This window comes from Geotrypetes seraphini, chromosome 10 (genome assembly GCF_902459505.1).
Source record: "Geotrypetes seraphini chromosome 10, aGeoSer1.1, whole genome shotgun sequence".
In the NCBI taxonomy this organism is placed as follows: Eukaryota; Metazoa; Chordata; class Amphibia; order Gymnophiona; family Dermophiidae; genus Geotrypetes; species Geotrypetes seraphini.
This window is the reverse complement of record NC_047093.1, coordinates 58,073,171-58,093,608: the sequence shown is the minus strand read 5'-3', so window position 1 is coordinate 58,093,608 and position 20,438 is coordinate 58,073,171. Positions and strand designations below refer to the sequence as shown.

At 41.7% G+C, this 20,438-nt stretch overlaps 1 protein-coding gene across 2 annotated transcripts in view; it reads left to right on the top strand.

The window, feature by feature from the left end:
* Positions 1–20,438, top strand: part of VAV2 (vav guanine nucleotide exchange factor 2) — a 337,587-nt gene that overhangs the window by 287,351 nt on the left and 29,798 nt on the right. For both annotated transcript variants that reach the window (XM_033962034.1, XM_033962033.1), the window contains exons 12-17: positions 4,753–4,839; positions 10,969–11,054; positions 11,198–11,330; positions 14,728–14,837; positions 16,611–16,712; positions 17,743–17,831. In XM_033962034.1, coding sequence (XP_033817925.1) covers positions 4,753–4,839; positions 10,969–11,054; positions 11,198–11,330; positions 14,728–14,837; positions 16,611–16,712; positions 17,743–17,831 — 607 coding nt within the window. The remainder of the gene's footprint in view (positions 1–4,752; positions 4,840–10,968; positions 11,055–11,197; positions 11,331–14,727; positions 14,838–16,610; positions 16,713–17,742; positions 17,832–20,438) is intronic.

Below are 20,438 nucleotides of genomic sequence, written 5' to 3'. Positions count from 1 at the left end.
CTCATTGCCAGAAGATGTGACAACAGCGAGACAAATTCTTGGAGAAAAAGTCCATAGTCTGTTATTGAGACTGACATGAGGAAGCCACTGCTTGCCCTGGGATTGGTAACATGGAATTTTGCTACTATTTGGATTTCTACCAGGTATTTGTGACCTGGATTGGCCAATGTGGAACTGGGATACTGTGCCAGATGGACTATTGGCTATTCTTAAGTTCTTTGTAAAAGGACACCAATAAAAATAATGGGACCAGTGTTAATCGCATGTGTTAAATAGCATGAACACACATTAGTGAATCTAGTCCAGGAGTCTCAAAGTCCCTCCTTGAGGGCCACAATCCAGTCGGGTTTTCAGGATTTCCCCAATGAATATGCATGAGATCTATATGCATGCGACTAGATTGCAGCCCTCAAGGAGGGACTTTGAGATCCCTGATCTAGTCCTATGTTTGTACCTGAGGCAACATAGAGTGAAGTGACTTGCTCCTGCTTCTAAACCCAGTGCCTTAATCTCTAGGCCAGTGGTTCCCAACCTTGTCCTGGAGGACCACCAGGCCAATCGGGTTTTCAGGCTAGCATGAGAGAGATTTGTGTATAATGGAAGTGACAGGCATGCAAATCTGTTCCATGCATATTCATTAGGGCTAGCCTGAAAACCCGAATGGCCTGAGAGGTCCTCCATGACAGGGTTGGGAACCACTGCTCTAGGCTACTCCACTTTTCATATTATTAATAGTCTGATTATTTATATTGAGAATAATTTTATAACAGGGCGCCAAGGTTAATAGGGCAGCAGGATGCCTATTCTACAAAGACATGTTTATGTTATAAGCTGTGGTAGAAAGTAGTTTTTCCTGTGTACTGAGACCATTTTTTACCACAACAGTGAAATGGCTGATTTTCCATCTTTTCAATGAATGGCCATGCATGGGTGGGAGGTTCCTGGGGCAATGGTGCCCCTTTACCTTCTTCTCCACTTCCCCCCCCCCCCGGCTCCCCCTCTGCTGCGTTTGCGCTCCTTCCCTCCCCCATAGCTGTTTAACTTCTCCAACTTGCTGCTGGCGTTAGCTTTACCTCTGACATCACTTCCTAGTTACGGGACCCGGAAGTAACATCAGAGGGAAGTGCCGAGGCTGGTGTGAGCAGCAGGTTGGAGAACTAGAGGTATGGTGGGGGGAGGGGGTGCAGTGAAGGCACTTGCGGTGGGGCAGGAGTGGGAACGAGCGGGGGGTGTGGGTGGAGAGAAGGAGAAGTGCTGGCGTAAACTATCTAACTATAATAAATTTCAAAATTAGTTTGCAACTATTGGGACATTTGCCAGTTATATCAATCAGAAAATACCTTTATACCTAAAGAACTTGGAACCATTAAAGAGTAGCCATTTAAAAATATTTAGTGTGTGAGCACTTACTGAGACCTATTTTGTAGGCAATAAGGGCTTATATACTATTCCTATGCTAATCAGTTAGCATGTGGTACTATAGCTGTTCCAACTGATTAGCGCAGAGATACCCATTCTCTCTACACACACTTCCCCCCCATGATAAAATAAAATCTAAAACTTAGCATTGGACACCAGAGTACCTCCTTTGGTAAGCTAGTGCTTGCTGCAGCTTAAAGGACCCCATAGAGCGGCTTTTTGGAAAGTTTATATGAATTGTAATTAAAATGTCCAGGCTAGGTTGTTTCAAGTTCTGTATTAGTCACGTGTGGCAAGAGCATTCATTCTAGAAATATAAACCTGTAAACAATCAATGTGTTGATAAATATGTGACTTAATTGCAATTTGAATTTTCTGAGAAACATTTGATACTCATGTATGTAATTCACCGTTTGTCCAGCTTCTTCGTGTTGTGAACCGCTTTGAATTGATGGTTTGGCGGTATATAAGAATAAATTATTATTATTATTAAATATCAAAACAGGTCAACAAAACAAAGTGGGAAAGTCGAGATGTTCCAGTAGGGAACTTTATTAACATAAAAACATTTGGCGATGCAACACTGCTGGCGTTTCGGTACTCGGGGTACCTTCCTCAGGAGTCTTGAAATTTGTTGTTTAAAAACCAAACGGTTATGTTTTAATTTTGAAAAAACGTTGCCTCTCTTATAAAGAAGATTTAGATTGGCTCTCAATAAAACAGTGTAATTACATGTTCTGGTTCACTGTTGCAGAGGGCTTTACTGAGTTTGATCCTTGAGTCGCTGGATGTTTTTATGTTACTGACAATAAAGACCTCGACTGGAACATCTCGACCTTCCCACTTTGTTTTGTTCCGTGGGGATTTCCTGCGCTTCTAGTGGTGCTGAAGTACCACAACAGGTACATAAACATTTGTTATGAAACAGCATCGTAAACGTTTTTGTTAGTCATTATAGAAACATAAACATCTATTTTCCCGAAGCTGCCTCACAGCCTGGTACCCCTTGCTAGTTTTGCTTTCAGGGTTGGGGGGGGAATATCAACAGAGGGACAGAGTGACCTACCTTAATCCCTCCAGTGGACGTGAACTCGCAGGCCTTGAGCATGCGCAGATGCTCAAGGCTCAGCAAGAAGAGGAGGCCGATCTTCGGGCACCGACACCAACGCACAGGACATGCCGGTGCCCAGATGACATTAAAAAGCGGCAGGGGGTGCCCAATCGCGGCGGGGGTGCCCAATCGTGGCGGGGGGGGTGCCCAATCGCGGGGGGGAGGGTGCCATATCGCAGGGGGGGCCTTCGGTGGGAGCAATGCTGGTTCTCGTGGGGGGGGGGATAGAGCAGTGCCGCTGGCCTCGGGGGGTGGGAACGTATCAAAGCGAGTTTCCATTATTTCCTATGGGGAAACTCGCTTTGATAAACGAGCATTTTGGATTACGAGCATGCTCCTGGAACGGATTATGCTCGTAATCCAAGGTATCACTGTACATTTATTTATTTATTTTATTTATTTAAAACATTTCTCACCTGCTTAGACCTAAGCGGTTTACAAAATACAATCATAAATAAATATAACATGACAAGTACGTAATCAGACAGTACATTTCCAAGTTTCTCATACTACATGATTACTCAGCGAAGGCTTCCATAAACAAGGTTGTTTTAAGTACTTTCTTGAGTTTTTGCATATCAATAAGTAATCTCAAGGATCCCTTCAGATTATTCCATAGAGATACCCCTGCTATTGAGATTACTGATGTTCTCGTGAACATGAAAGAATTCATTTGTACATAGTCGCATCCCTCAGATCTCAGAGACTTGGATGGCTGATATAATTTCATCACCTGTGCCAAATACCAGGGAATTTTTTGATGGATTTTTTGATGGATCTGAAAACTAGTACAGGGGCTTTGAAAACGATGCAAGAATGTACAGGCAGCCATGAAGTTTTTTCAATAGTGGCAAAACATGATCAAATTTATTTCCACCACATATCAGGCATGTTGCTGCATAATATGTAAACCAGTTTGATTGTAACCACAGAAAGACAGTATATCAAATCCCATCCCTTTACACCTACTTGTAAATACCGCAGTAAGGCTCATATTCAACCTGAAAAAATTCAATCACATCTCACCTTTCTACCAAAAACCTCGTTGGCTGAAAATTGAGCGCTGAGTACTTTTCAAATTCGGATGTCTCTTCTACAAAGCTCTGTACGGTCTGCCGCCCAACTACCTCACCAATCAGTTTATATTTGCCAGACCTGAACGATCCTCTCAATCTCAATCATTGTTCGGCTTCTCCTCAATCAATGTTTGGCTTCTCCTCAATCAAAGGATGCTCCCAAAAGAGATTCATCAATAGACTCCTACCCTACCAAGCAGCCTCCAAAGATCCCGAATGGAGCCAACTGGTCAGAACATCAACCTCTTATGTGCACTTCAGTAAGCTCCTAAAAATGCTCCTCTTCCCCAAACAGGATGACCCACCTTAAATTTCCCATGAAAAGACTCCCAACCCATTGACACTCTATTCCACATTGTTGCTTTAAGACTATGAACATCCTTACCTATTTATTTATCTCCCTCCTTATAAAAACTCTTCTTAACCTCCCTCTATACAATTTTCAGTCCTTTCTCCATTACTGTAGCTCACTGATTCTCCTCAGCCATTTTTCCTGTAAACCGCCTCGAACTGAAAGGCTTTCGGGTATATAAATAAAGATTTGTTATGTTATGTCTATGTTGTAAGCAGACTTAAGTGTTTACATACACATGTACTTTATAAAATGCAAATCACTGCTCCACTCATTCTGTACATTTACTTGCAGCGTATATACTTTTAGATGCAACCTAATTTTATAAGAAGTACCCCTACAGAGTCCATAATTACTTCACACGAAAGGGGAAGGCATATGAATGCACATAGGTGAATTTTGCTCTAAGCGCTTGCTGTGTTTTTGTATGTTTTTACAGTTAATGGAGAAACCATTTTCCTGGTACACATGAAAAGAAGGATTTTGCTGCTCCTGAGGGTTTCTGTTTAATAATTATTCATGTCAAAGACCTGTTTTATTTGATTTCTACAGAGCAGCACGATGCTGCCACACTGTGTGCCAAGGATGCTTACTTCATGGTGTGGGTAGTTGAAGGCATTTTTGAGGGAGAGTCACTTGCTCCACCCTCTGTCTCAGTAAGTGCCTGGTTCTTGTGTGTAATTGATGGGAATATTTTTTGTTCTAAGGGTCTATGGAAAACTTTAAATTTTAGCATTGTTTCCTGGCACAGTAGTGTGAACTGGATTTTGCTACTTACTTGTCTTCCTCCATAGGATCTAGCTATGTACATAAATGAAGTGAAAAGGGATAAAGAGACTTTAAAGAAGATCAGTGAATTTCAGAGCTCCATTGAGAACCTGGTGAGTTCCCTCATTGCTGTTTTTATGCTGTTTAGGAGAGTGTGACGTAGTGCTTAGAGCTACAGCCTCAGCACCCTAATAAGCCCTTATCAAAATACAAACTGCAAATGAACAAGGGGGGAAAGCTCATGCCATGATGGGCAGGTGTAGCAAAAAGCAGAGACATCTGGGGGATAATGATGTCACTAAAGCCATACTCTGTTTATAAGTTTTATTGAGCAGTGCAGGGGTAGGCAATTCCGGTCCTTGAGAGCTGGAGCCAGGTCAGGTTTTCAGAATATCCACCATGAATATGTATGAGATGGATTTGCATGCACTGCCTCCTTGAGATGAAAATCTATCTCATGCATATTTAGTGTGGATATCCTGAAAACCTGACCTGGCTCGGGATCTCGAGGACCGGAATTGCCTACCCCTAGTTTAGTGCAGGGGTGGGCAACTCCAGTCTTCGAGGGCCAGAATCCAGTCAGGTTTTCAGGATTTCCCCAATGAATATGCATGAGATCTATTTGCATGCACTGCTTTCAATGCATATTCATTGGGGAAATACTGAAAACCCAACTGGATTCCAGCCCTCAAGGACCGGAGTTGCCCACCCCTGGTTTAGTGACACCATTATCCTCCCTGGCTGTCTCCACTTTTTTTGCAATTTCTGGTTTCTGTGGAAAGTTTTCTTCTTCTGTTTCTCTTTTGAAGGTCAAGTCTCTCTATTTGTCCACATGCAGCTCTCAGAGTTCTGCTTTGGACAAATCAGTGAAACTTTTGCTGTATGTTCACGGAGTAAAGTAGGGAGATCTGACCATACTTTTGTACTTTTATTTTAAGAATACAGAGAATGTTGGTATAGGGTTCTTCATAAAGCGTAATTTTCCTCATATTGATATAGGGTTCTTCATAGAGCGAACTTTTTCCTCTTATCAATTATCTAGTGGTTAGTGGTATATCCTCAGCACTCTGAGGTTGTGAGTTTAAGCACCATGCTGCTCCTTGTGACCCTGGGCAAGTCACTCAATCCTCCATTGCCCTAATTGAGCTCGATGGGACAGTTAGAGAAAAAATGTGTGAGCACCTAAATGTAAACCACTTAGACAACTTCCATTGTTAGGTGGTATATAAATAATTAATAATATCATCATCATGGGGAATCCTGACCTCGCTTGCTGTATCAAGTATGGATACCTTAAGAGGGATGTGAGTCATATATTGTGGGGATGCCCTTTAAATAGGACCTTCTGACCTTCTCTCCTCTTTGCATGACCAGGGGATCACTTCACCCATGGGGATTGGATCTTGAGTGGGATAGGACATTGGCTATACAGAGCAAGGGCCCTAGGTTACTACTTCAAAAATCTAGGGGGATAGCTTTGACATTGGCTACATTCCGAGTCACCTTCGTATTGGGAGTGGAGGAATGGGCTGCATAATCTTTGTGACTGGAATCTCGAAGAAGAAAGTTTTGGGCGGTTTGGGATCACCATCTTGGTTCTCTTCCATTGAACATATAGGGCTCCTTTTATCAAGCCACGCTAGCGGGGTTAACGCGTGCGACGTTTCATCACGTGCTAACCCACGCGCGGGCCAAAAACTACCGCCTGCTAAAGAGGAGGCGGTAGCGACTAGTGTGGCCAGCGGTTTAACGTGTGCTATTACGTGCGTTAAACCGCTAGCGCGGCTTGATAAAAGGAGCCCATAGTTTAATTGGCAATGTTTTAGGTGACCCTTCTAGACAGATGTGATATTAGACTTGGGTTTGGATTGGTTCCATTTGAATTATCATTGTTGGAGTGGTTTGGGGTTGGGGATGGGGTAGGGAATATGGGGTTGGCTGGAGGGGTGTATGGAGGTTGGAAGAGGGGGATTCCTTTTATGTGTTCTCTATCCACTCTCTTCGGTTTAAGTTTGTCAGTGGTTGGCAAAAATACGCCCAACTCGGGAACAGTGCTTCCTCTAAGGACTGGCCGGGTACGTTCAAATTTATTTCTCATGTGAGCGGCAATTAAAAAAAAAAAAAATTACGTGTGACCAATAAGTTCTAAAACAAAATCAAAACTGTGGATATGAGGTACTTGATATCAAAGTTTATTATAATAGTTCTTCACAATTATTTCAAATGGTGCAGATAAAGAAATATTGGTCCATACAAATAAAGTAATATCACACATCAATGAATTGTGGTGCGGACCCAACACAGTCCATGTTTCAGCTCAGAATGCCTTCTTCAGGGGTCCTAAAGAAATATTTGAATATGTAAATATGTAAATTACTGAGAGATGTGGAATGTGATAGAATAAATGTGAATAAAGATGAGGGATGAATATGGTGAACCTGTGTGAAATGAAAATTATGGTCTAAAAATATAGTGCTGTTAGATAGATAAGTTATATGATGGGTTAAAATTTCAAGAAATATAATAATTACAAAGGTGACAAATTAAAGATGTGATTTAATGGAGGAAGTAACTAGGTAGGAAAAATGTGTAAGTAAATTGTGTCAATTATAAGACAACATATGACTGATTTGTGCAATGACATATATAGTGCAATGACGGAACTGAAAAGTGAGTGGAAAAGATATGTGTACACATACCGAATGCCACAAGATTTAATATGCTGTGAAGCATACAGTGGTGTGTGAATACTAAAAAAGAAATTAAGGAAATCTGGAGTTACATAATATTTGAAACTAATCTAAAATCAACATCTAGATCTAAAAACAAATTATGAAAACGACATATGGAAACTGATAAGGGCTACTATATTAAAAACAGAAACTAAAACCAACGGTGAAAATCTCCTCATTGTGTATTGGCCAACAGAACAAGATTAGATAGCAGTATTTGTGCAAGTTACAAACGTATAAACTCTGTGGATAAAAGTTGCCTAAATAAGAGAGTGACATAAAACTGATGAAAACTACTGTATATGGAGAAATATGTACTGTAGAGCTAAAATTTGTGGGATGACTGATTTATAGTTACTAATGAACATGTATGTAGTCCACGAACAGCAACAGAAGTATCATAAGTGTTCATTAGTAACCATAAATATGTAACTCCAGATTTCCTTTATTTCTTTTTTAGTATTTACACACCACTGTATGCTTCACCGCATATTAAATCTTGTGGCATTCAGTATGTGTACACATATCTTTTCCACTCACTTTTCAATTCCATCATTGCACTATATGTGTCATAGCACAAATCACTTAATCATACATTAGCTAGCAGAGTATATCATCTAATGCAGTGGTCTCAAACTCAAACCCTTTGCAGGGCCACATTTTGGATTTGTAGGTACTTGGAGGGCCTCAGAAAAAAATAGTTAATGTTTTATTAAAGAAATGACAATTTTGTATGAGGTAAAACTCTTTACAGTTTATAAATCTTTCATTTTGGCTAAGTCTTAATAAAAATATTGTCATTTAGATTCAAACAATTTTTATTGATGCATACAATATCAAAATCAACATAAGAGTATCACATTATGTATAATACAACAACAATGCATCAATCAAATAATATAAAATAAGAAGCATAAATGTCCTCCCACCTCCCCCCCAAAAACCCTCCCTCCCCCCCCCAATGGTATTCTCTAATTCACCTCACTATGGTATACTCTAATTCACCTCACTATGACATATCAATACACTCTAGGAAACCCATCTTAAGACCACACTACGGCCCTTAGGATGCAAGGTTTGTAAGTAAGGTTCCCATATATTCATAAACATCAACTTTCGCTTCTCAGTCCTTCCAGCATCTCTCGCCTCCCAGATGGCCAACTGATGTAATTGGTTTCGCCAATGCCAAAACTTTGGGGGGGTCAGGGACCGTCCAATATTGTAAAATACATTTTTTGGCCAATAAACTCATCTTCCTACACAGCACCCGATGACCCCTAGGCAAATGTCATTTATAGCTAAAGAGACATATGATCAAGAAACTGTTTTATTTTACTTTTGTGATTATGTAAACATACCGAGGGCCTCAAAATAGTACCTGGCAGGGCCGCATGTGGCCCCCAGGCCGCGAGTTTGAGACCACTGATCTAATGTCTTATTGCTGCCTCTGGGATCTTCAGACTGCCATCGGAGTAGCATAACGCTGCATGGCTGCAATCTCCATCAATCTCAATAGCTTTTTGTTTAATTCGGTATGTGAAATTTTGGGGTTTTTTGATAATTTTGTTTTTTTTTGATAATTTCTCAAATATATGTAAAAGGCTTTCCAACTTAGCATTGATGATAACGCATCTCCCGTCACTGATGCGTTTCATATACTTCTTTAGGGTCAGGGAAGATACTGAAGCTAGAGGAAAGGAAAATAAATCACTCACTGTTCATCAAACATTCCTACTGCTAAATCCATACATTTTATTCCTATCATTTTAAATGTCCACTGCTATGTTTTTCAAACATGCCGCCATTCTAAACATTTTTTACACCGAACTAAATAAAAAGCTATTGGGATTGATAAGGATTGCAGCCATGCGACGTTATGCTACTCTGATGGCAGCAATAAGACATTAGATGGTATATACTCTGCTAGCTAATGTACAATTAAGTGCTCTGTTATATGACATATAAGTGAAGATTTCTAGTGCCGGTGAGACCTATAGCACAAATCAGTCATATGTTGGCTTATAATTGACATGATTTACTTACACAGGTTTTTTTTTTTTTTTAATTAATCTTTATTCATTTTTAAAGCTCACAATAAGTGTAACATATAATACAATCATTTATACTTTAATAACACTTAATATATCATCAAATTCTAACTTGCATCAAATAACCTCCCTCCCTTATATCCAACAGTTATTCATAAGCAAAAGAAATCATAAAATATTCCCATCTTTCCACCTCACCCTGGACGTGTATGAACCAAAGGGAAAAAATAATATTTATTCTATACAGTAATTTCAATCTTTATAGTATCTTGTTAATGGCTCCCAAATAACCTGAAATTTTTTTTAATTTCCCTGCTGCATAGCAATTATCCTTTTCATTTTGAATATGTGACATAAAGAGTTCCACCAAAAGCTGTAATTCTGCCTCTTCCAACTTTTCCAGTTATTCGTAATCTGTTGTATGGCAACTCCTATCATAATGAGTAGAAGCTTGTTATTAGAGGATATTTGGCTTTTAGCCCTCATTGACATGCCAAACAATACGGGAAATATATACACTTTTTTCTTATCTAGTTACTTCCTCCATTAATTTGTCACCCTTGTAATGATTATATTTCTTGAATTTTTAACCCATCATATAACTTATCTATCTCACAGCACTATATTTTTAGACCATAATTTTCATTTCACACAGGTTCACCATAATTCATCCCTCATCTTTATTCACATTTATTCTATCACATTCCACATCTCTCAGTAATTCACGTATTTACACATACAAATATTTCTTTAGAACCCCTGAAGAAGGCATTCCGAGCTGAAACCGTGTTGGGTCCGCACCACAATTCATTGATATGTGATATTGCTTTATTTGTATGGACCAATATTGTTTTACCTGCATCATTTGAAATAGTTGTGAAGAACTATTATAATAAACTCTTACATCAAGTACCTCGTATCCACAATTTTGCTTTTTGTGTTTGGCTTTCCCTTGATTTTCAGGGGATTTCATTGGTGTTTCTTTGGCTGTCAACAAGTTCTAAAAACCAACAATTTTCCAGATTTGTGAGCAACCATGTAAAATCTGTGAGTGACACTCCTAGAATGTATGAACTCAGCTTAGAGGGAACATAGCTCAGGAGTTCCTTAGATGGTATATTTCTTTTTCACTTAATCTTATTAATCATATGCTGCTTTTAATGAAGAGGAGGGAGGGGAGGGATGCTAAAGGGCACAGATGATTTTGTAAAAAAATCGAGAGTTGTATGGTTGAATGTATATTTATTTGTTCAATAAAACTATTTAAATATAAATACAGATAACATGCATTTGGCTCTGTGATACTTTAACAATAATTTAAATGAGTTGCATAGAATTAAAGTATGCATAATACTCAACCCATGTTTTGCTTGTCTGCATTCCTGTACTTGCTTGGTCTTCTGTGGTTTTGCTCCTGCTTTTCCTACTGGTGGCCCTAACTCTGGTCTTTTGTTCTGCCCAGCAAGTAAAACTAGAAGAATTTGGAAGGCCTAAGATTGATGGGGAACTGAAAGTTCGGACAATAATAAATAACACAAAACAAGACAGGTGAGACCAGACATGTAGATTCTGTCCTGTTTCTACTTCCTGGTGGATACGGGGCTATGAATTCACACTGGGACCATTTAACCAGATGGGAAGAGAAGTGAAGGTGTAGCCCGGGTTCAATTATGTGTTCTTTATCTCGGCAGGTATTTATTTTTGTTTGACAAGGTGGTGATTGTCTGTAAAAGGAAAGGATACTGCTATGAACTGAAGGAAATCATTGAGCTACTCTTTCACAAAATGAGTGATGATCCTATGAACAACAAGGACATCAAGAAGGTAAGAACATAAAACATAATCATTGCCATACTGGGACAGACCGAAGGTACATCAAACCCAGTATGATGTTTCTAGTAGTGGCCAATCCAGGTCCAACTACTTTGCAAGATCTCAAAAGAGTAAAACAAATTTTATGCTACTCATCCCAGGAATAAACAGTGGATTTTCCTAAGTCCATATTAATAATGGCTTATGGGTTTTTTTTTAAGGAAATTGTCTAAACATATTTATGCCCTGCTAAGCAAACTGCTTTTACAACATATTCTCTGGTAATGAATTCCAGAGTTTAATTATACATTGAGTGAAAGTAAGACAGTTATTGTAGGAAAATTCTGGCAATCTCCTAGAGCAGAGCATGGGTTGGGCCCATGTGCCTCAGGCCCCGCCCCCAGGAGGGACCTAAGGCTCCCGGGCCTATTCTGATTGGCCCAGGCGCCTTAGGCCCCACCAGTAGGCGGAGCTATGGGACGGATGGGCCAATCCGGCCTCATTCCGTCGATGGCTGCCTGCCGGACAGGCGGGTTTGGCTCCCGTCTGTCCGGCCAACTACAGAAAGGTACGGGGAAGGGGGTTGGGGGTGTCGTGGGGGTCGGCCAGGGGGGTCGCGGGTCGGCTGGGGGGGGCGGTCGGAGGTTCTTGGGGGGGGGGGGTCGTTGGGGGGGGGGGGGGTTTGCGTCGAGGGCAGGAGGGCCTGGGATCCCTCCTGCCCGTAATGTAGTGCAGGGTGGGGTTAGGGGGTCGCCGTGGCCAGGAGGACTTGGGCTCCCTCCTGGCCCGATATTGTCGGGGAGTTGGGGAATCGGCGGGGCAAGAGGGCTTGGGCTCCCTTTTGCCCCGATCGTGTCGGGGAGTCGGGGGGGCAAGAGGGCTTGAGCTCCCTTTTGCCCCGATCGTGTCGGGGAGTCGGGGGGGCAAGAGGGCTTGAGCTCCCTCTTGCCCCGATCGTGTCGGGGAGTCGGGGGGGCAAGAGGGCTTGAGCTCCCTCTTGCCCCGATCGTGTCGGGGAGTCGGGGGGGGCAAGAGGGCTTGAGCTCCCTCTTGCCCCGATCGTGTCGGGGAGTCGGGGGGGCAAGAGGGAACCAGGCGGAGAGAGGGCAGTTAAGCGCAGTGCCTGCGCGGAAGGATGCAGCTCGGGCGACTTCGTTGTGTGAAACGAAGTTCGTTGTACGGATCAAGACATAAAGTTCGTTGTGCACAGCGTTCGCTGTGCGAGGCGTCCGTTATGCGAGGCACCACTGTATTTGTAATAAAAGTGACATTACTGTTAATATTTCTGACAACATGCTATTTTAAAAAAATTCTGGTCTCTTCCTTTAATGCTTTCCAGTCACATGGAAAAATGGTAAGCCGATGAGTTTTTCTTCTGTGTGCACCTTAAAGAAGAGAGCAAAATATAGCTGCAGTTGCAGCTTTTTGATGATTAAATAATGCTTTGAAAGAATGTGTAGGTTATTTTTTAACTTTATTGAATTATATTTCTCCAAGCACAACACTCATGAAAGTAGGGCAGAAACAAAAATACATTTGCAATGCTATGAAAAATTAAAGCATATTCCAAGGTATACAACATATGAGAAGGGCCCCAAAGGAAAAAAAAATCTCAAATTGATTAAAAAAACAAGAGAAAACAATATGGGGCTCATAATAATAATAAAAAAGTCCAAAAAGCGGCCTAAGTCGGTACTTGGATGATCAGAAAGACAGATCGTCCAAATACCGATAATCAAAACTGGTTTTAGATGTATCTCAAACCAGTTTAGGCCTTTTCATTGCCTCTATACGTCCAGAGTGAAAAGGGGCGTTTTTGGAGGAGTAGATAGGGTGGGAGGTGGGCTGACCTAGACTTAGTCGTCTGGCAGCCATAACCAAAAACTCTGACAGGTTGCCAGACAGAACTTATACACTTTGACTTAGACCAAGTCAAAACAGGTATAAGTTCTGAATCGGGCTGCTGAGCTGATCACAGCTACCGCGATCAGTTCAGCGGCCCAAGCAACCCGTCCCCCCACACCAGTAATGATCGCGGCAGGAAAGATGCCCAGTATCTCCTGCCGCAATCCCCCCCAAACTTTCCCCGGCAGGAGAGATGCCCAATCTCTCCTGCCAATGATCCCCCTGAACTTTCCCCAGCAGGAGAGATGCCCAATCTCTCCTGCTGCGATCCTCCCAAACCTCCCCGGCTGGACACAAAAACCCCTCCCAGGAGGGTGCCCATTCCCTTCTGCCAGACACAAACCTTCCCCAACCGTGCAATTACCAGCAGGAGGGTGCCCAATCCCTCCAGCTGGACAATCCTCCAACCCCCTTCCCCCTGAACCCCCTTCGGCCCACCCGAGCACCCAGCCCCTGGACCCTCCCTCCACACACACACTCTGACCTTAGTAGATGGACGGACGGGTCCTAACATAAGAACATAAGAATTGCTGCTGCTGGGTCAGACCAGTGCTCCATCATGCCCAGCAGTCCACCCAGCACCCTAACTGAGACTAGTCAAAGACCAGCACCCTAACTGAGACTAGCCCTACCTGCGTACGTTCTGGTTCAGCAGGAACTTGTCTAACTTTGCCTTGAATCCCTGGAGAGTGTTTTCCCTTATGACAAACTCTGAAAGAGAGTTCCAGTTTTCTACCACTCTCTCAGTGAAGAAGAACTTCCTTACGTTTGTACGGAATCTATCCCCTTTCAGTTTTAGAGAGTGCTCTCTCGTTCTCCCTACCTTGGAGAGGGTGAACAACCTGTCCTTATCTACTAAGTCTATTCCCTTCAGTACCTTGAATGTTTCGATCATGTCCCCTCTCAATCTCCTCTGTTCGAGGGAGAAAAGGCCCAGTTTCTCCAATCTCTCACTGTACGGCAACTCTTCTAGCCCTTTAACCATTTTAGTCGCTCTTCTTTGGACCCTTTCGAGTAGTACCGTGTCCTTCTTCATGTGCGGTGACCAGTGCTGGACGCAGTACTCCAGGTGAAGGCGCACCATGGCCCGGTACAGCGGCATGATAACCTTCTCCGATCTGTTCATGATCCCCTTATTTATCATTCCTAGCATTCTGTTCGCCCTTTTTGCCACTGTCGCGCATTGCGTGGACGGCTTCGTCGACTTGTCCGTCCATCAGGCCCACCTTCCTCTGAATGTAGGATGTACCGGGGAGGGGCCTAGGGGTGGGAGTTCATGTGGGATAACATACAAAAGGATGACAAGGACTACCTTATATACTCTGTTCTTTGTGATATTTGTGAAGTCATCAATAAAATTGTTTAAAAAAATGCATTATTAGTATTCTTTTATTTCCTTATATCAGTGCTTTGCTACTCAGTGATAATGCAACCTAATTCAAAAAACCAAAAACCATTGCATTCAGTATTTAGTCAGTTAAATGTATAGTGTTCTCTTTTGCAGTGGTCCTATGGATTCTACTTAATTCATCTTCAGGGCAAACAGGGCTACCAACTTTTCTGCAAAACAGAAGATATGAAGCGGAAATGGATGGAACAGTTTGAAATGGCAATGTAAGTGTTGATGTTTGCAGTGCTCTCCAGAGTTCTGAACATGGGACTGAGAAGGGATAAGGACAGGAGCAGTCCTTAGCAAGAGCCTCTGAGCTAATGAGCTTACTCTGTATATCTATAAAAAAAAATCAAAAGAAATGCTATTTCCAACAGCAGATCCATTTCTTGTTTATTTTACCCAGGGATAAACAGTGGCTTTCTCAAGGGGCACCAACTGATAATGGTTTATTGATTTGTTTTCCCTAGGAACTTTGTCTTAACCCTTATTAAAGTAGGGCATAAGATAACATTGAAAAGCAAGAATATAACTTATTAAACAACCAAATAGAGGAAAATTACAATACGAACAGCAGTCAATGTCCCTCTAACCCCATATAAACCTTATACCAAAAAGAAAGAATAGCAAAAATCCCCATAGAAAAAGCAAGAAAAAAATCTGTATTCTTAAGTCTTAACTTTTTTAAACCAGCTATGTGTTAACTGTGGTACTTTCACCACATCTTCCAGCAGCAAATTGTGGCTTGAATGAAAAAAATACTTCCTCCAAATAGTTTAAAAAATTCTACCTATTATCTACATCAGGGGTGTCCAACCTGTGGCCCGAGGGCCGCATGCGGCCCCGGTTGAGGGCGATGCAGTGTTTTCCTCTGCTGCCCTCCGGTGTTTACCGTCTTGCTGGCTCCCTCCTCTGTATTGCTGCAATGTTTGCGCGTTTGTGTGGCCCTAGAAAATTTTTTTGGGAGCCAGTGCGGCCCAGGGAAGCCAAAAGGTTGGACACCCCTGATCTACATGAATCTACTGAATAGCATGTCATATCTGAGCTTCTACCAGTGGGGGCAGTCAGGGGATTCACCCCACCCCCTAAAGGCCCTGAGGGCACTGCTCTAAATTTGATTGGTTGAGCAAGCAACAGGCAGCTGCTGCTCAGGCAGTCAAAGTCAGATAGGTACTATTAGGGCCTTCAGGGGGTGGGGTTGTGTTTTTTTCTTTTAGGTTGTGGTTGAGTGAGTTATGTGTGTGTAGGGTGGTGTGGCTTTGCAGTGTCCCAAAGATCCCTATGTGTTCCATTTTGCAGGGGTGTCAAAGTCCCTCCTTGAGGGCCACAATCCAGGCAGGTTTTCAGGATTTCCCTAATGAATATGCATGAGATCTATTTGCATGCACTGCTTTCATTGTATGCTAATAGATCTCATACATATTCATTGGGGGAAATCCTGAAAATCTGACTGGATTGCGGCCCTCGAGGAGGGACTTTGACATCCCCGATTTAGGGCATACATTGAGTTGGTTGTTGATTGCATATGTCCTTGTCCTAAGGTGGTTTGAGTAGTTTGGAGAATCCCCATTTCAAGAGCCCTGCTTTTTTGTTTGTTTGATGCAGTTTGACTGGTTGAGCCTACTCAACAAATCAAACTGCATCAAGCAAAAAAAAAAAATTAAAAATTAAAAAGCAGGGCTGTAGAGCTGGGGATTCACTGAATCTCATGAAAGCCCTCACTATACTCCACTGGCTTTTACCGTCCTTTCCTGAGCTCTTCAATGCTTCTGCTCTTGCTTACTGATTTACAGATATCTTAACTCCTAATGTCCAGCTCTGGCTGCTAGTCCCTGTCTCCTGTTTAGTCTTGCATGGGTAACATGAGCTCTCTTTGAAATGCTCAAGAGTTTTCTTCATATCCTTACTGTGAATGGATAGGTGAAAATCGTGCAGTGATAATTGCAAGCCATAGACTCAACATGTTTCCTCCTTTTTTTTAATGTTTGCTTCACCAGGTCAAATATTAGACCAGATAAAGCCACTGCAAATCACCACAGCTTCCAGATGTTCACATTTGAAAAGACTACAAATTGCAAGGCCTGCAGGATGTTTCTTAGGTGAGAGGGTCAGTCTGAGAGATTTAAAACCTTGGAATTTGGATGGGTAAAGGCATTCTCTTTTCCTTTTCACTTGTATAATGATGCACTGAAAATTGATTTGGTCCAAAGACTGTGAGATACAGGAACAGACTTTATGAGCGGTATTGGTTTTTATTTATTTATTTTGTTTTCTATCCCGTTTTCCCCAGAGAGCTCAGAACGGGTTACAGGTCAAACATACATAATTTTTTTACAGTTAACAGGTTACAGGGCTATAAACTTAGATCTTGGTGCATGCTTGCTTAGTACTTTCAAATAATTCTCATATGTTGAAGCTATACACCCAAACATTTACGGTGTGTGCTTGCGAGAGTTGCATGCATAATGAATTAACAGTAGGAATTAACAGTAGGAAAGGAAATTTCAGACAGTCACAGCTTGGTATATGTTCTTTTCTTCTGCTTTTTCTCCCTCTCTACTCTTTTCACTCATCCTTTGAAACACACATCTGCATTATACTGGTTTGGGGCTTTTTCCTAGTAGTGTAATACAGTCGACTCCGCTTAAGTGCAAGACCTCTGGACCAGACCGCCATGTGCGCTTAAGCGGAGTGTGTGCTTAATAGGAGTACCACTTTTTAGTCAGGCAGTCGTTGCCAGTATCGGCAGCTACCTGGGGTGATGGTGGCAACAGCAAGCAGGGCTGAGAGGAAGTTGCTGATAAGAGCTCGGTGCGCTGGCATAGGTCTCCTATCTACTTGCTGCCTAGGATGGCTCATGATGCTGTGACGTTCCGGAGAAGGGGGTAGGGGGATAGTAAATGCAGTGCAATAAATACAGAGGACCCGTGATTGCATTTAACCAAAGTGAATGTAACGTGAAAGAATAGCGGTGGGACATATGACATCAGTGCGCATAAGCGGATTGTGTGCTTATCAGAAGTGCAAATATCTGGAGTTTACGGAAAACCGGAGCATCAGCCAAAGACTAGCACAGAATGTGTTCTTCATAGTGAATGCCATCTCTGTGTATGTTCATTGTTATTGCAGAGGTACTTTTTATCAGGGATATTACTGTACCAAATGTGGTGTTGGTGCTCACAAAGAATGCCTGGAGATTATCCCACCATGCAAAATAGGTGAGTCCTGTAGCTTGGATTTAATTTTAAGCCATTGTTTCTGGGTTTATGTTACTTCACATGAGTAACGGTTAACCTATTCCTATCGTGTGTCCCGGCTGACGGGACATTCCAAAAATGTTGATGGCATCGTATGTCCCATATCATGGGACATACAGTACACGACAGGAACACAAAATATTTGAATTTACAGACTTATGACTTATTTACATTATGTTTACAATAGCCGTAAATGATAACGGTCAAATAATACAAAACTTTGCTAAAATAATTACAATTGGAACCAACGTAACGTAAAATTTATTATGATAGGAAAAGGTTAAAGTACTTTTCTAATGAGTCTGTACTTGTAGAAGTACTGCTTGTGAACAGATTTGGCAAGGTGGGTGAGGAAGAAGGGTTTGAATGATATATCACTTGCTATGTAAATAGTATTAAGAAATTAATATGAAAACTCTTGTCTCCTGACTGGCTGAAGTGTATGCCACTTACCTATGATAATACCAGATATATTACTACAGTTTATATCTAGCATGTTTAACATTACTTTCTGTCATTCTTCACCAAACAGTCAGGGCATGTACAAGGAGCATTCAATAATTTATCTACCTCTGTATGAAAGAAGAGTTTTCAAATATAGTTTGTTTTATTTTTCAATATAGTCCCCTAATAGCTCCATACACTTCATCTACTTTTCTTGCAATGACTTTAACCCCTTTGAAAAGAATTCTTCTGTTTGACCTCCAAACTAGGACATCACAGTTTCCTTGATGTCTTCATCACTTGAAAACCACTGTCCATGGAGAGATTGCTTCAAAACTCAGAACAGGAAATGACCTGAGGGAATCAAGTCAGGATTGTTGGGTGGATGGTTCAGCTGCTGAAATCCACATTCTTGGATGGCACCTTATGATTGTTGTGACATGTGTACTGACACATTGTTCTGAACAAGCAGCATACTTGCTGTGAATTTTTCTCATCTCCTCTTCTTGATTGACTCCCTCAAAGTGATCATTGTGTTGGCATAACTCTCCTTGGTTATAGTTGTCTTGTGTGGCATGAACTCCAGAAGCAAAAGTCCTTCATCATCCCAGAAGACAGTTGCCATGATTTGCCTGCAGATTTTTCTGTCTTGAACTTTTTTGGGGGTGGGGAATGACTTGTGCTTCCACTGCATTGACTCCATTTTGGACTCAGGATCTCTGTGATAGACTTAAGTTTCATCTCCAATCACCAGACGATGAAAAAAACTTCACTTGGTCTTCTCCTGACAACACTGGAGTCTCGTGGCCTTCTGATATTGTGTCAGCATTCTTGGACTATCCTTGTACATGCTCAACTTTTCATGAATTATTTTCCAAACTGTACCTGCCAAGATTCTCTTTTCTTCAGCTATTTGGGAAACCTTAATTTGTCTGTCTGCCAAAATTAAATCCTCGACTTTCTTGCACATTTCTGTGGAAATTGCTTCCACAAGTCGTCCAGTGTGAGGGTCATCTTCAATGGACTCTCTACCCCACTTAAACTGCTTGCTCCAAAATTTTGCTTTGTAGGATGATGGGGCAGACTTACCATAAACTGCAATCATGCCTTCATGGATCGCTTTTGGCTTTTTCCCTTCTTTTGTGAGAAATTTTTATCATTAAATGGTACTCCAACCCTAGCAGTTTGAGGATTCTTCTGACATCTTGTCTCTTGGAATGTTAGACTCACACTGAGCCACAACTGTGCATGAGTAACCTTGAGATATGTCACAACATGCACAGACTTGTTTCAACATACCTGCTTATTTCTTTCATACTCGGGTAGATAAATTATATTAGTCCTCCCTCATTTAATCCACAGGCATCAGCACTGAAGTAATAAAGAAACAATAATAAGGATAAAATAGTGTCAGGGTGATGGGAAAGGGGGAGATTGTAGCAGGATAGAAAGACCTACTAATCTGTGTTACAGAGAGATAGTAGAGGTTAGAATTCAGGCAAGATTTTCATTTCTCTGCCTGAAAGCTAGTTGAAATCATGATTTTATGAATGCATTGAAACATGGGCTGATAACAGCACTTGCCATGGAGAAAAATAAATATGTAGTCTTTGGCTAAAATAATCCTGTTGGGTGATTTCCAATTGACAGTTAAAATTCTAAGAGTTGGGTATTTGCTCACCCAGCTGGGGTCCTGCTTGGGCCACTAAGAATGTTTTAGGGGTTGGGAGGCTAAATGGCCCACTTGGGCCACAAGAGATGTTTTGGGATTGGGGCTCCCAATTTGGCCACCAGGAGCATGGGTGTCAGAAGTGTCCAGATGGAGGGATTGGGGCATCAGCTCTCTAGTGTTAACTGGAAGTCTTGAGCAAGACTTCCAATTGACACTAGTTTAGACCTGTGTGCACAAGAGTCCGGTGCACTCTGCCCTGTTAGCATACATTTTTTGCGCCATTTCTAGTTGCAAACTATTTGGTTACCTTATTGGGGAGCTAGATTTTTGTGTTAGGAAACTACGTGCTAAGTATTAGTGCACGGCTCTAATGTAAGCTTAAAGCATCAACCCATGTAAGAGCCTTTATCTTATGTTAATAAAATCAGTCTTTTATTTTTGGTGCAGAGAAG